The sequence below is a fragment of the Microcaecilia unicolor genome, chromosome 13 (assembly GCF_901765095.1).
Source record: "Microcaecilia unicolor chromosome 13, aMicUni1.1, whole genome shotgun sequence".
Lineage (NCBI taxonomy): Eukaryota > Metazoa > Chordata > Amphibia > Gymnophiona > Siphonopidae > Microcaecilia > Microcaecilia unicolor.
The window spans coordinates 36,218,080-36,233,288 of NC_044043.1; the positions used below are offsets into that span (position 1 = coordinate 36,218,080).

The 15,209-nt window shown below is 44.2% G+C and overlaps 1 protein-coding gene across 3 annotated transcripts in view; it reads right to left on the reverse strand.

The window, feature by feature from the left end:
- C13H11orf54 (chromosome 13 C11orf54 homolog) overlaps nucleotides 1–15,209 on the reverse strand; it is a 44,265-nt gene that overhangs the window by 25,425 nt on the left and 3,631 nt on the right. Inside the window, exons 1-3 of one of the 3 annotated variants that reach the window (XR_003939937.1) lie at nucleotides 13,700–13,943; nucleotides 7,377–7,475; nucleotides 3,908–3,981 (exon numbers count right to left, since the gene is read on the reverse strand). Coding sequence is in view for 2 of the 3 variants with exons in the window: in XM_030186251.1 (XP_030042111.1) it covers nucleotides 3,908–3,981; nucleotides 7,377–7,475; nucleotides 13,700–13,757 (231 nt within the window). In the remaining variant the exon portion in view is untranslated. Of the gene's footprint in view, nucleotides 1–3,907; nucleotides 3,982–7,376; nucleotides 7,476–13,699; nucleotides 13,944–15,209 lie in introns of those variants that run through there. The other 2 variants (XM_030186251.1, XM_030186252.1) reach the window with 2 other exon arrangements.

Genomic DNA, 15,209 nt, shown 5'->3' on the forward strand with positions numbered 1-15,209 from the left:
AGGGAAAATGCAGACCGTCAACAATATGATACAAGGGATCATATCACAATTCTCATTTAGAGCCACAAAACACCCTTTTAGGGTGGATAGTGTTCACAATGAGCTCCTTTTATTAACGACCATATGTAGATCCTTCAAGAGGTAGTGTGTCATGATTTACGATGTACACCCTTTCTGATGTTTTGGTGCCACCTCAGTAAGCCCAACACACAATCTCTCCACTGCAAAACACTATACACACACTTGTGCAAAAACACACTCAAAGCCTTACCAAACCATAACAGCACTAATTCCAAGGACAGGACGAGCTACAACCTTTATGTGTGGAAAGGCAGGACTATAATTACATGGGCTCTAAAACACCAGTACACAACCTAGTGAAACAAAAACAAAACAAAACAAAAAGGGCTGCAAATACTACACGCTAGCAGAATACTGCATCTTGATCACACATGAAAAACACATGACACAACAGATATGAAGGCAAAATACTGAACTGGAAAGTTACCTCAAGAAGTCAGACTCAGCATGCAGCAATACTAGAAAAATTGAAACTTACATGCAAAATATCACAGATGTACATTTCCAAAAGCTGACATATTCCAATTAATAAATTCTGAATAAAAAATGTTTTCTACCTTTGCTGTCTGAGCATTTAGTTTTTCTATTAGCTTTGGTCCCAGTGTCTTCTTTCCATCTGATATTTTTTTCTCTCACCATGTCCACCATCCTTCTGTGTCCTTATGGGTCCTGTCTACCATCTGTAGCCCTGACCCTATCCTTTCTCCAGTTTCAACATCTGCCCTCAAAGTGTTCCAATCCAGCCCTTAAATTCAGCAATTTCCCCTCCATCCATATAAAGCATTTCTCCTCACTCCCCTCCCCTCCAGCCATGTGCATCTACTTCCTCTGTCTTCACTCCCCTCCATCCATGTCTAGCATTTCTCCTCTCTTCCTTCCACTCCATCCGTGTGCATCTCCTTCCTTTATCTATCTTTCCTTCCCTCCATCCTTGTCCAAGATTTCTCCTCTCTTCCCTGCCCTCCATCCATGTCCAGCATTTCTCCTCTCTTCCCTCCCCTCCATCCATGTGCATCTCCTTCCTGACTTCCCTCCCCTCCATCCATCCATCCATGTCCAACAAATTTCCTCTCACCCATGCCTCCTCCATCCACATCCATGTTGTCCAGCAATTCTCCTCTCTCCCCTGCCCTCCCCTTCATCCATGTCCAGGACCTCTCCATTCTCCCCTGCCATCTCCTCCATCCACCCATATCCTGCAAATTTCCTCTCTCCCCTGTACCCATTCATCCATCCATGTCCAGCAATTCTCCTCTCTCCTTTGCCCTCCACTCCATCCATCCATCCATGTCCAGGAACTCTCCATTCTCCCCTGCCCTCTCCTCCATCCATCTCCAGAAAATTTGCTCTCTCCCCTGTCACCTCCATCTATGCCCAGCAATTCTCCTTTCTCCCCTGCCATCCCCTCCATCCATGTCCAACAATTCTCCTCTCCCCTGCCCTCCTGTCCAGCGATTTCTTCTCTCCCCATGCCCTCCCCTCCAACCATCCAAGTCCAGTAATTCTCCTCCACCCTGCCCTCCCCTCCTCTACAGCAGTCTGTTCTCTCCCCTTGAACTCACCTTCTCTCCACATCCAGCGATTCTCCCTGCCTCCCTCAGCTCCCCAACAGCCCTCCTCTCTGTTCCTTTCTGACCCCCCCCAACAGCCCTCCTCTCTGTTCCTTTCTGACCCCCCCCCCCCCCCCCCGCGCAATCCTTTTCCTCTCCGTGACAGCGGTTTTGCGAGGCAGCTCTGGCTCACCCTCCTTCCTTCCTTGGTTCCCGCTCTGACTGGCTCGGCTCCCCAAATCGATCGGCAGCCCCCTCCCCCCCCCCCCGCGCATTTTAACCTTTACTTTCCGACGTGGCAGCGAAGTCAATCAAAGAAGAAGAAGGGCACAACAGGCTCCCTCCCTTCCAGCTTCTCTCTTCACACAGTGTCCCGCCTTCAGCATCAGTGATGATGCATTTCCTGTTTCCGCGAAGGCGGGGCACTGTGTGAAGAGAGAAGCTGGAAGCGAGGGAGCCTGTTGTGCCCTTCTTCTTCTTTGATTGACGTCGCTGCCACGTCGGAAAGTAAAGGTTAAAACGCGCGGGGGGGGGGCTGCCGATCGATTCGGGGAGCCACAGAGCGGGAACCAAGGAAGGAAGGAGGGAGAGCCAGAGCTGCCTTGCAAAACCGCTGCGCTTGTGAGGGCAGCAGGGAAATTGGAAGTCCACGATTGGGCTGGGGAGGCTTAGCCTCCCCAAGCCTCCTATACGGGGCGCCTATGCCCAGGTTCCATCTGCCAAAAACACTGCTAAAACATGGCGACTAACTCAGCCTCCTAAGAAGGACACCCCTCCACTTTACTCAAACTCTAAAAAGGACACTCCTCCCCATAACGATTGGCTGCTCTGCGCATATCCAGCTGGCCAACTGACATCCATGGAAATCGCATGCAAATGAGCTAACAGCAAGCAGCTCATTTGCATGCGATTTCCTTCATGCATGCCCTTCCCTTACCGATTTGCTAAGGGATCGGGTAAGGGAAGGGCTCTTCCATGGAGTTTAGTGCATCTGGCTGTCAGTATTCCCTCCCAATGCTTGGAAGACAAAGCAGAAGCAAATGCTGGCCTTAACGCTGAAAACCTACCGCCAGCTCAGGGATGACATTCAAGATTTCAAGGAAAGGATTTCTTCTGCATTTCTCACATTAAATTGCCAGTTCTGTGGTCTTTTCAAAGTGGAAGGAAGCCCGTGCAGCCTCTAAGTGCTGATACTGAGAAACAAACGTGCGAGTTCGCACTTAAATATGAGCCTTTCAAAAATGTATGTGGCAAGAATTTTTGAAAAGCTTATATTTAAAGGAGCAGAAGAATGGCGCCAACGTGTACTTACACTTACGAGTTTGCCTGGGCATGCACACAAGTGCTGCCATTTGCTTTTGGATTACTAGTGCGCATAAAATTTGAATGCCAATTGCTTTGAGCATTGCAGGGCTAGGTTTCTGCACTGTTCTTGCGTTATGGAGTTTGTGCTGTCGACTTTAGCACCGGAGCTTTGAGCATCGGAGACACTGCTGGAAACAGGATATTGGGCTCAATGGACTATCGGTCTGCCCCAATATGGCTATTCTTATATTCTAATGTCCAATGTGGTCCTTCTCTTGAATAGTCTGGTGATCCTTGATGCAGCCTTTTCATTTTATTTAATTCATTGAATTTATGTTTCCACGTTGCCTTTTTCCAAAAAGCTGGAAACCACAGAGGTAATAATAATAATAATAACAACAAATCATAATAATAATAATAAAATAGAGAATAAAATCCTCAGTGCAACCTAACCTACCCTCTTACTCTCACCAGAGAATGAACAGGCCACATCCCATTCTATGAAAATTCATGTCAATAAATATACTCCCTCTCCATCACCTCACACTATTGTGGAATCTGGTAAATAAATGGTTAATGATAGTCTAGAATACTTAAGGAAAATATTCTAAAAATAAATGACCAATTCACATTAACCAGTTATAGATTTGACTTTATTTTAAAGAATGGGAATCGACACTATCCACAAGCAAAATGAAACATAAGCTCTTGTGCTACATTCTCATTTCTCGGCACAGCTGAAAGCTCCTGCCTAATCCATCAATGGTTGCAGGTTCACAGTGAGGTAAGACCAGGTGAGATGGCTTCAGATGGAAGCAAAAATGTGCCATTATGCAAGGAACTGATGGATTATTTATGGGTCTCCCTGAAAAACATCTTTCTTGTATAAGACCCAAAGAGGCAAGCCCAGAAGAGTACCACGGATTCTCCTGTCCTAAATGGAAGAGGGAAGAGAAACAGAAAGAACTCACTTTGTCCAGGCGTGCAAGGGGTACTAGGTAAGGCACACCCCCAACATCTGCTATCCTAGCCTTTCCGCAAATCCCTGCAAAACAGCGAGGTGAAAAGTTATTATACAAGCAAAGGAGGAAAAAATAATCAAATACTCAAACGCATCAAGTACAGCAGTATGAGATCTAATATTTTCTGTTTTTATTAAGGAATTTATTTATCCACAAATAAAAGGAGAAATTAGGTCTTACCTGATCATTTTCCTTCAAATAGTCCTTCCCGCTATTCCAGAACCTGTGGGATAGTTGTGTCCATCAACCAGTAGGTGGAGATAGAGAACTGAAAACTGAGCGGAGACATATATCTCTTGGCATCCAATCCAGCTCCTCAGTATTTACGTAGACAAGCAGTAAGGAGAAACTCAGAATAAACACAACAATCTTAAACAACTCACTAACCTAACACTAACCAGACAGGCAAACGTGTGGACCTCTCTCATCTCTGCACAACTTGTAGCGAACAAGAGATATGCAGGAAGCACCATGTAAAGCGACAGTTGTTATTTGGCCCATTACTTCGTACCAACTAAACATCTCAGTAACCTCGGGCGGGCCTTTGGAATAGTGGGAAGGACTAATGAAAAGAAAATTATCAAGTAAGATCTAATTTCTCCTTCCATTACATAGCTTCCCACTATTCCAGAACCTGTGGGATGTTCAAAAGCAATCCCTAAGGTGATTGTGATCCTGGCACCACTGCCCTAAAGACCAAAGCCCCAAAACTGGCTTTCAAGCGAATCACAACAATAAACCTGTAGTGTCTGGCAAAGGTATGCAGCGATGACCATGTTGCCACCTTACAAATATCCGCTGGAGACAGTAAGGTATTCTCTGTCCAAGATATTAAGCCCACAAGACTGAGGAACTTGCTTCTCCACAAGCAAATATGCTGAAGTGATAGTCTTCTTCAGCCATCTAGCAAATGTAGGCTTGGAAGCCATAAGGCCAAGCCTCTGTTTACCAAAAAGCACAAACAGTCTGTCCAATCTGTGAAACTCATTTGTGATTTCCAGATATCTAATGAGGACTATATGCACATCAAGAAGGTTCAAGGAAGAATACTGAGCCTCTTCATCCTCTCTGCAAAAGGATGGACGGTCCAGAGATTGGTTGAGATGAAATGCTGATACCACTTTTGTAAGAAAAGATGGAACCGTTTGCATGGAATCCCCTATCTCCAAAAAGCGAAGAAAGGGATCACAACAAGAGAGTCTGAAGCACTGAAGCCCTACATGCCAATGCAACAGCCATCAAGAATGCTACTTTTAGTGTATGATCTTTCAAGGAGGCCTTCCGGAGTGGCTCAAAAGGAGGCTTTTGAAAAGCCCAAAGGACTAAATTAAGGTTCCACTCTGGACACGGAGCATGAACGGGAGGCCACAAGCAGCCTGCTCCCCACAAGAATTGAACGATATCTAGGTGAGCTGCAAGAAACGCTAGGATGTGTGCGATCTGAGCAGAGAAGGGAATTCCGCACTCAGAACAGCTGACCTTGAACATCCTCCACACTCTAGCATACACCACGGATGTAGAATATTTCTGAGCCAGAAGCAAGGTAGCAATGACCGAATCAAAATAACCTTTTCGTCTCAACTGAGCCATTTGAATGGCCAAGCCGTAAGACCAAAGAGGCACAGATCTTCCATGAGCACTGGACCTTGCTTCAGTACACCATGTACCTGCAGAAGATGGAGAGAACCCCCATCCAGCAGTCAAATCATCATTACTGTTCATCAAGGACATATCTAAGGGCTTCTCTTGAGCTTGAAGGAGAGCTACAACATGTTGACTCCATCCAAGTGACATCAACAGGAAGTGAATGCATTCCCCTGCTAAGGAAAACCCCTGTTACAGGTAAGCAACTCCACTTTCTTCCATCAAAAGGTTATAGTAAATATGCTTGTTGTATTAAGTTCTCACAGCTTTCTTTCAAGACTGCTACTTAAACAAAAACCTGAGGGCCTGCCCAGTAGCTCAACAACAGTGTTGTGAGCTGTCATGCATAAGGCCCTCCATTCATTTCCAGATCTGGCCTTCCACACTACAGTGTAAACTGGGGATGCAGTATTCACAGCCCTGGTGGCCAGATGAAGAGACCAAGATATAAGGCTCCAGAAGGAAGCCTGATGAATAGCACCAGCCTCAGGACTGTTGCAGCAATGATGGGATTAGAAGCACTAGGAGGAAGGTTCTAATTTAATAGGGGTAAAATTCCTGGGTGTGTGCAAATAAAAGCTCATGTCTCCAGAATCCAACCAGAAGTTCCAAGTGACCTGAAGGGCAAAGTTGGGGGGGGGGGGGTGGGGAGGAAGAAATCTGTTCCTTCCCTTCATCTGCTATCTGTGCCCAAGTGATAAGATTTACTTGGACAAAATCTTCAATTTATATTTGACTAAGGACTTGAGTAAGAGGATCTCAGCATGCCTTGTTTTCATACAGCATATGGCAGTGTTATTCACTCCCAATCCTTGAGGGCCACCAACAGGTCCAGTTTTCAAGGTCTCTCTAATGCACCTGCATGAGGGAGATTTGCATGCAATGGAGTTAATGGGCATGCAAATTTCTCTTATGTTTATTGATTAGGAGTATCCTGAAAACCTGACCTGTTGGTGGCCTTCACAGACTTGGAGTGAATGCAGCTGGCATATGTTAAGGAGCTCTCAGCAAGGGCTGCAAAGAGATCTGGGTCTGAGGACATCCACAACAAACATTCAGCTGTACACGTGGAGGTCTAAGAACAAAGCTAATTTACAAAAACTGGTTACTTTTAAATCAGAACTGTTTGCAGCCCTCAGGACTGGCATCATAAACCCCCTGGTGCACAGAATAGTGGCACAAAAAAAACATGCTAAAAATAAAAAAAAAAAAGTAGAAAGAAATGGAGCAATAAGACTGAACTCAAAAAGGACTCAACTGGCTCTTACAACAGGATTATCTACTAAAAGTTAAGGTTTAACTACAGGGAAATGGACCTCTTTGCCCAAATGGAAATTTTTAATTGCTGAACTATTGCTCACTGCCTCCTCAGCCCACTCCCCCCCCCCCCCCCCCCCCACACACACACAATACCACTCCAATTCACATTTCGCAACTCTGCTCACCTACTTCAGTGATGCAATATTTGAATTTAGGTGGTTTAGTGGTTATAGATTACATAAAGTGAAAGAGATATTTGCAAGACACTGACACTGTATGTCAGCATTCTTCTCCATATCCCCTACAACATTTGAGCCAAGACGTGCAGGGTGGTCCCTGTGTTCAAGGAAGTAAAGATGCAGCTCTCTTTACAGCCACTTCAACTGCTGCTCTGCTGCCTAGCAGGTACCTGAAACTAAAACTGACACAGATTAAGAAATTGTGATGTTACCAATCAAGCAAATATTTCTTCTATTAATTCCACTGAGATGTCAACAGCAGATACTGAACTTACCTTTAACGGGAAAGCCAAAAGGTTTCTGGGTGAGATCCGGACAGTCTATGACAGAAACCTGGACATCAGCGTAATTCTTTTTTAAGCCAGTCTGCAGAACTAAAAATAAGAGAAAATGTGAAGCAGGCATCACTTTTTTTTACTCACAACATATCAGCTCTACTTGTTCGACAGGTTCATAGTTCACAACCCTGGGCCACAACCTAAAACCTCATGAACAAAACCATCAGGAAAACACAGGACAGTCGGGCTTCAGCTCTATTAGGGCCCCTTTTACTAAGCCGCGTAGGTATCTACACGCGCACAACTTGCGCCAAATTGGAGTTACCGCCCGGTTACCACATGGCCCTTACAGTAATTTCAATTTTGGCGCACCTCCGCTACATGCGTCGGAAAATATTTTTTTATTTTCTGGCGCGCATTGCGGACGCGCGACAAGTGGCATCTGACGCATGTAGGTCATTACCACCCAAATTCTTTACCGCTAGGTCTACAGCTGGCGGTAAGGTCTCTGACCCAAAATGGACGCGCAGCAATTTTGATTTTGCCGCACGTCCATTTTCAGCAAAAAAAAAAGGCATTTTTTTGCAGGTGCGCTGAAAAATGGATCTGCGCATGGTCAAAATCCGCGCCTACACTACCGCAAGCCATTTATAAAAGGATTCCATAGTGTTTTCTACACAGAAATCTCATGTTCAGCTTCGGCTGTAATATCCTCGGAAAATTAAAGGAAATTTTAGTGAGACAGTACAAAACTACAGCATTAAAACAAAGGTACTTAAAAACTATGAGCCAGCGAACTTTTACTTGGCAGTGGATATTGTGGTTATTAACACAAATGTGACCCTCTCTGGGAAAAGGTGACTCAAATCACCTAAAGGAAAAGTCCATAGAACATTATCAAATTGACTTGGGGAAAATCTACTGCTTATTTCTGGGATACACAGCATAAAATGTATTGAACTTTTTCGGGATCTTGCCAGGTATTTGTGACCTGGATTGGCCACTGTTGGAAACAGGATGCTGGGCTTGATGGACCTTTGGTCTGTCCCAGTGTGGCAATACTTATGCACTTATATATACTTAAATCACCAGAAACAGAAAATGAGCTTTTAATGAATTCTGTTAGAGGAAATCATTTGTACAACAGACAAAACCCCATCTTTTTATGTGAAAAAATAAAAAAAAGTTACAGAAGTTCAAACGTAACTTTTTTCAGACAGTTTATGGATACATGACATGAAAAATCAGCCAATTCTCAACATTTCGAATCAGTTACTTTAGTTAACTTCTCCCAGAGATGGTCACAAAAGTCAAACTGAACAAGCAGAACTGGAGGCTACAGTTACAGAAGTGGACTAAGAACCAGCAAAGCCAGGGTTCAAATCCCACCTTGTGGTCTTGTACAAAAAGTCACTTATCCCTGCATTGCCTCAAGTACAAAATTAGATTTTAAGCTCTCTTGGGCTAGAGAAATAACTACCGTGCCAGAAATAACTCAGCATCAGCTACTACTGAAAAAGTATGAGCTAAATTCTAACACGGCTGGCTGGGTGGTCTGAGGAAGGAGCCTGCATTTAAAAACATTTATTAGCCTTATGAAAAGCTTATAATCTCTACTGGGTTCTTTTAGAAATTTTCTGTAAAAGCCAGTTTCTGTTCTCATGTTTGTTTATTTATTTATTCATAACATTTATACCCCACATTAGCCCGAAATAGATTCAAATTCAATGTGGCTTACAAACAAACAATCCCTCCATTGCCCCAGGTACAAAAAACTTAGATTGTGAGCCCACTAGGGACACAGAAAGTACCTACATATAATATGTACAGCACTGCGTTCATTTAGTAGTGCTATAGAAATGATTAGTTGTAAACAATAAAGTGAATAAAACATAATAATATACAGAATATAACACAAATTACAATAAGTTCAAGAAGCAAGTTAATACACGTGCAGTAAGTAACCAGGGATTTAAACTATCTGAAGGACAAACAAATTAAGGGTGGATAGGCAAGAGCATAATCAGGAAGGACTTGATGGGAAACGAGATTAAGAAAAGGGTGATCACTCGGGTCTCGTCAGCAGCTGGAAAGAGACAGACCATGGCGCCGGGCTCCCCTTGAAGGCCGGGCCCGGGGAAATCTCCCCCCGCCCCTCCTCTCAGCGGCCCTGGGTAGAACTACAATTGTCCATAGGAAAGATGAGGGGGGTAAAAGAAAAGGAGGACAGAGGCTGGTCAGATGGGTTTCACAGGCTCCATGCAATTCCCTAGCAGGAATGGGAGCACGTGTCCGAGAAAAGGAATGTTTCAAGGTTGGTTTTAAAATTCTGAAGGGATGTTTGTTGGCGAAGGGACTGGGGCAGCATGTTCCAGTGCTCAGGAGTCTGAGCTGAAAAAATAGCTTTTCTGGTGTGTTGATGGATTATTTCTCTGAAGGATGGAATTATTGGCAGGTTTTGGAAGGTTCACATAATGTTCTCGCGTTTGCGTAGGGGATTAACATACGGGAAAGGTAGGCTGGTTCACATGACTGATGGATTTTGAAAACCAGAAGCAAGTGTCACGCCCCTCACCTTGCCGGTGTTGGCGCTCCTGGGGCGCTGTCCTCCGCCGTTCTTTGAGGACGGGGTTCCCTTCTGCGACACTGCTTCCACCTGTTCACCAGCGGGCGCACATGCTCAATCAGTGTCCTCTCCCACGCTGCATCCTCTCTCCATCAGCGCGCCTCTTCTCTTCCGACGGACGCTGGCTGGGCACTCTCAGCATACCGGGTTTTCTGCCCTGCTTCTCAGCTCTGTGGATTGGCTGTGTGTCCTGGCTCTGTACTCTGGCTACCTAAGGACTCTCCCTTGCTCTTTCTCTGCCTCTCCTATTGGGTGTCCCTCTGGTATTCCTCCAACCAATGGCGGCTCTTCCTCCCAGCTGTGTCTTGTTACAGGCTGATTCCAGCACTATTTCTGGGAAATCTTTCTCTGCTTCTGGGCTTCGGCTTCTACTTTGGTAGGTGTTACTAACTCCGTAGTCTGCTTCTTCTACTGGTCCCTCGTTGCTGACTTTGCCTGTACCTGGATTACCCTTTTACCTGCCGCCTGCCTACTGACTTTGCCTGTACCTGGATTACCCTTTTGCCTGCCGCCTGCCTGCTGACTTTCGCCTGTACCTGGATTACTCTCTTGCCTACTGCCTGCCTGTTAGGCGTTGCCTGTACCTGGATTACTCTCTTGCCTGCTGCCTGTCTGTTGGATGTTGCCTATACCTGGCCTACGCTCTTGCCTGCTGCCTGCCTGTTGGACATTGCCTGTACCTGGCCTACACTCTTGCCTGCTGCCTGCCTGTTGGACATTGCCTGTACCTACTCCTCCGGCTGGTTTCCTCAGCACCCCTCTCCTAATCTCTCTGCGCAAGTCCTGCTGGAGGTGAAGCTCGGGGTTGCTCGGCCGCCAAGCAGATTCCAGGTGCGTATCATCGCACTCAGCAGTGCGCTACTTGGTACAAGAACTCACAAGTCCGACAGCAAGATTTTATAGATGAAACAATGAAGTAGGGGGGAGCCAATGGGCTGCTTTCAGCAGTGGAGTGACATGGTCAAATTTCTCTGAAGAATGGAATTATTAACAGGTTTTGGAAGGCTGAGCATAACGTTCTCGCATGTGCGTAGGGGATTAACATACGGGAAAGGTAGGCTGCTTCACATGAATGATAGATTTTGAAAACCAGAAGCAAACTTTTATAGATGAAACGATGAAGTAGGGGGGAGCTGATGGGCTGCTTTCAGTAGTGGAGTGACATGGTCAAATTTCTCTGAAGAATGGAATTATTAGCGTGCACTGCCTCTACTGTATGCAAACCGATCTCATGAATATTCATTGTGGGTATCTTGAAAACCTGACTGGCTGGGGTGCCTCCAGGACCAGGTTTGGGAACTGCTGGTCTTATGTGCCAGTGGGCCTCAGTTTAAGAAGCTTTTGAAGACACAGCTTTTTTTTTTTAATGTTGAATGATTATGTTTGGATTTGGGGAAGAGGGAGCAGTATTGCTTTATTTTAAATGTGAATGCATTTTTGCTGTTTGTGATTTTATTGTTTTTATTACATATGATGACTTAGAAACCGCCAAGGAGATAGGTGGTGTACAAACTTTTAAAATAAATAAATATCCTTTGCCACAGCAAACCCAAACCCTTCAACCGCAAAAAACTACATTAACAAGGCCTATAATAAATCAAATAGAACTCCCCTGAGTTGATTCGAAAATCCCTGGATGAAGAATCAAGCTGTTTCTGTTGTATGAAGTAAATTTGGGGCAAAGGTCTAAACAAGTGAAACACAGTCAAAGAACTCCAGAATAAAGTTATTTAGAGATACAGACTGAGGCAAGCCTGTATGAAAATTTCAATGTTTGAACATTCCTTGGGACCTGTCAGGTCCATCGTTTAAAATAGGAAAACGGTTTGCAAACTAAGTAAAGGCAAAAAGAGATTGCTTAAATGGGGAGTTACGGCAAAATGAGCTGCTATTGCTGAAAGCTCGAAAGACCTGGAGGCAGCAGCACTGCAACTTTGGAGAGAACATTTGAACTAGAGCCCGTCCCAAACTTGCCACTCAGTTCTGGCCCAAACCGAAGTCAAAAACAAAACTGACTCCCGGACCCAGTGGCAGCTCCCCCTCTCAACCCCGCCACCCCCCTCTCTGGGCGTAGGAGTGTCCCCATTCACTCCTGCGCACACCCTGGCCTAGAAAATGTCTTCCGAGACTGCCCCTAAGGGCCCCTAAGTGACTTACTAAAAATTATAAAAAGCATCCATGACATTTGAACCCTGAATCTCAGTCCACTGCTCTAACAACTAGGCCTACACCTCCACAAAGGCACTGATTTTATCTCACAGATGTTTTGATGTTCGAGGCAAAGCCAAAATTATGAATGATTTCATTTGTTTTATAATAAACCAAAATATTCCTACACCATGTTTGCCTCATACCAATAAATTTCTCAAAAAAAAAACCTGATTCAATTCATTTAGGGGCGTTTTACAAAGATGCGTAAGGGCCTAAGCAGCGTGCGTCAAATCAGCATTACCGCCCAGCTAGCGTGTGCGCCGGGCGGTAATTCTGAGTTTGGCGTGCGCTTGAAACCCGCGGTACAAAATAATTTTCTAATTTTCCACCATGGGGGCTTTCCTGGCGATAATCGACAGTTGGGCCGTGCAGGGCGGTTACCACGCGGGTAACGCGTGAGCCCTTACTGCTAAGCCAATGGGTGGTGTTAAGGACTCAGGCCTTAAATACACACACGCTGGTTTTCATTTTGCCACACGTTCATTTCCCCCATCCAAAAAAAAAAAAAAAACTTTTTTCCAGACATGGTGGAGAAATGGTCCAGCGTGTGTCCAATACATGTGCCCATACTAGCGCAGGCCACTTTTTGGCATGCCTTTTAGGGCCCTATTTACTAAAGTGCTTTAGTGATTTACGTGCGTTAAAAATGTTAACGCGCCTAAAACGCTGTTTAGTAAACAGGGCCCTTAGCAAGCTGTGCTAAAAAGTGGCCTTCGCTACTTTTAGTGCATAGGTTTTCCACATGCTGAGGCCACTTTTAGCACGGCAGTAATATGGCCGTATTTGTCTTTCTTCCCGTAATGGCCACGTGCTAATTTCCCAATTAGTGCATGAGCTTTTACCACCACCTATTTATTAGGCGGTAAGGGCTCCATCGCTAATCCCATGCTAATCAGGCAGCCCGTTGCAAAGTACTTGAGCTACTCAATTAACACAGGGCACATCTAATCCCTGCCCATTAGCGCAAGACAATCTGCAATGCTTTTTGGCGCGTGATAGGCACACGCTAACGCTTATCACAGCTTAGTCAAAGAGCCCCTTAGTTAGCAATGAGAACATTTCAAGAACCAGATCTATACAAAAAGGGCAACAAGAGCACATGAAGGCATCGTGTGATCTGAACAGTACGGGTGCGCGTTCATGAGCTTGCATTAGTTTCATTAGTGCAACTTAAAAATGTTAGGGTGTTGTAACCTGACTTAACATACGCTAATTGACTTAGCACGCCTTAATTCAGTTAGTGCACAGTAAATCAATTTAGTACGCACTAAAAATGCTCTATTAAAAGGAATGTGTGAAACTAATCAAAAACACCCGAAAATCCTAAAATGTTTTCTTGCCTGTTCACATCCCTACTAAGCAGAAAGGCAGAAAGGAAAGAGACAGTTTACTAGTAATAAATTTGCCTAGCACTTTCACCCAATCCCCATTTGCCCGGGCTTTTCCACCTTGAGTTCCTATTACTAGAAGATATATTACCCACCTTTAGCAAGCTCTTCCAGACCTGGCACATGGAAGGCAAAGGATTCCGTTTCCTGCATTCTGCCCGCTTCACTCAGGAAGGATTCTCTGGTATGACTGTTCTCAGCTGAGATCAAAGTACTTCAGACGCCTAGGCCTGCTGACCTATCAAAAATACAACTGTTAAATGATTAAAAGTGCTTTCAGCATTAAACTGTACAGCTGCCTTTTAACATTAACTTTGTGATCTCTCTCAAACTCTTGCTAGGACTAAATTCACTGGGCTTCCTACAGCACTGTGAAGATGGTTAAATATTAACTCCAGTACCCTTCTACAAAAGAGTGTCACTATCTTAACTATTTGCCCAATGCAATAAGGAGTGTACATATGTTATGAACTAGACTTCTCAATAATCTTTAACTAAAATGTATATACAGAACAGTTCCTTAACATTGACTATTCAACCCAGTCCTTAGGGCACACCCAGTCAGTCAGAGAATTCAGGATTTTTATTTGGATTTTGCTCACACCTTTTTCAGTAGTAGCTCAAGGTGTGCTACATTGAGGTACTCTGGATAGTTCTCTGTCCCTGGAGGGCTCACAATCTAAGTTTGTACCTGAGGCAATGGAGGGTTAATTGACTTGCCCAAGATCACAAGGGGCAGCGGTGGGATTTGAACTGCCCATCTCTGGATGTCAAGGCCGGTGCTCCAACCACTAGGCCACTCCTCCACTCCTCAAAAACCGTATCCCCCAAAACCGACTGGCTGGGTGTGCCCCGAACACTGGGTTGAAAACCTCTGATCTAGCTCAAATTATGTTAATAGGAAACAAACCTATCTCGTTTATCTACAAAATATCCCTCATCGGGCTTTTCAAAAGATAGTAATACTGCCAAAACCATAATCACTTAAAGAAATACGACTCCCCAATGATCTACTGCCTCAAAAATAGTAAACTCAACAAATAGTAGACACCACATTCACTCATAAACTATTATACAGAACTATAAAGGGGGGGGGAAAGTCTCATTTGTCAAAAAAAACTCATTACCAATACTCAAAAACATAAACGGAATGACAGACAATAACACAAAGCTCTCAAAATGCAGTATCACTTATCTGAAAGCTCATCATATGAAGTATGGAAAGACAAATTTTAATAATTACATAAAAAAAATAACAAAGATTTAATATATAGATTTAGGCGGGGGGGGGGGGGGGGGGTTCTCAATGATTATAGCAGTTACTAGTGGGATTTACCTGTTTATTTGGTGATGATAATCAATTAAATACAAACTCGCCCCAGTCTATTATTACAAAATATCTTTATTAAAGAAATGTGCTCAAATGTTAAGCACATATCATGTTTAAAAGCATAATAACATAACAACAATACTCAGTCACTCATTCCACATTCATTCATAATACCTGTATAACAGCGCTTCATTTTATGTGCTAATAATATTTATATACACACAAATACTCATATTATTCTCACTATATAATAAACTTTATCAGACTATTAGTAT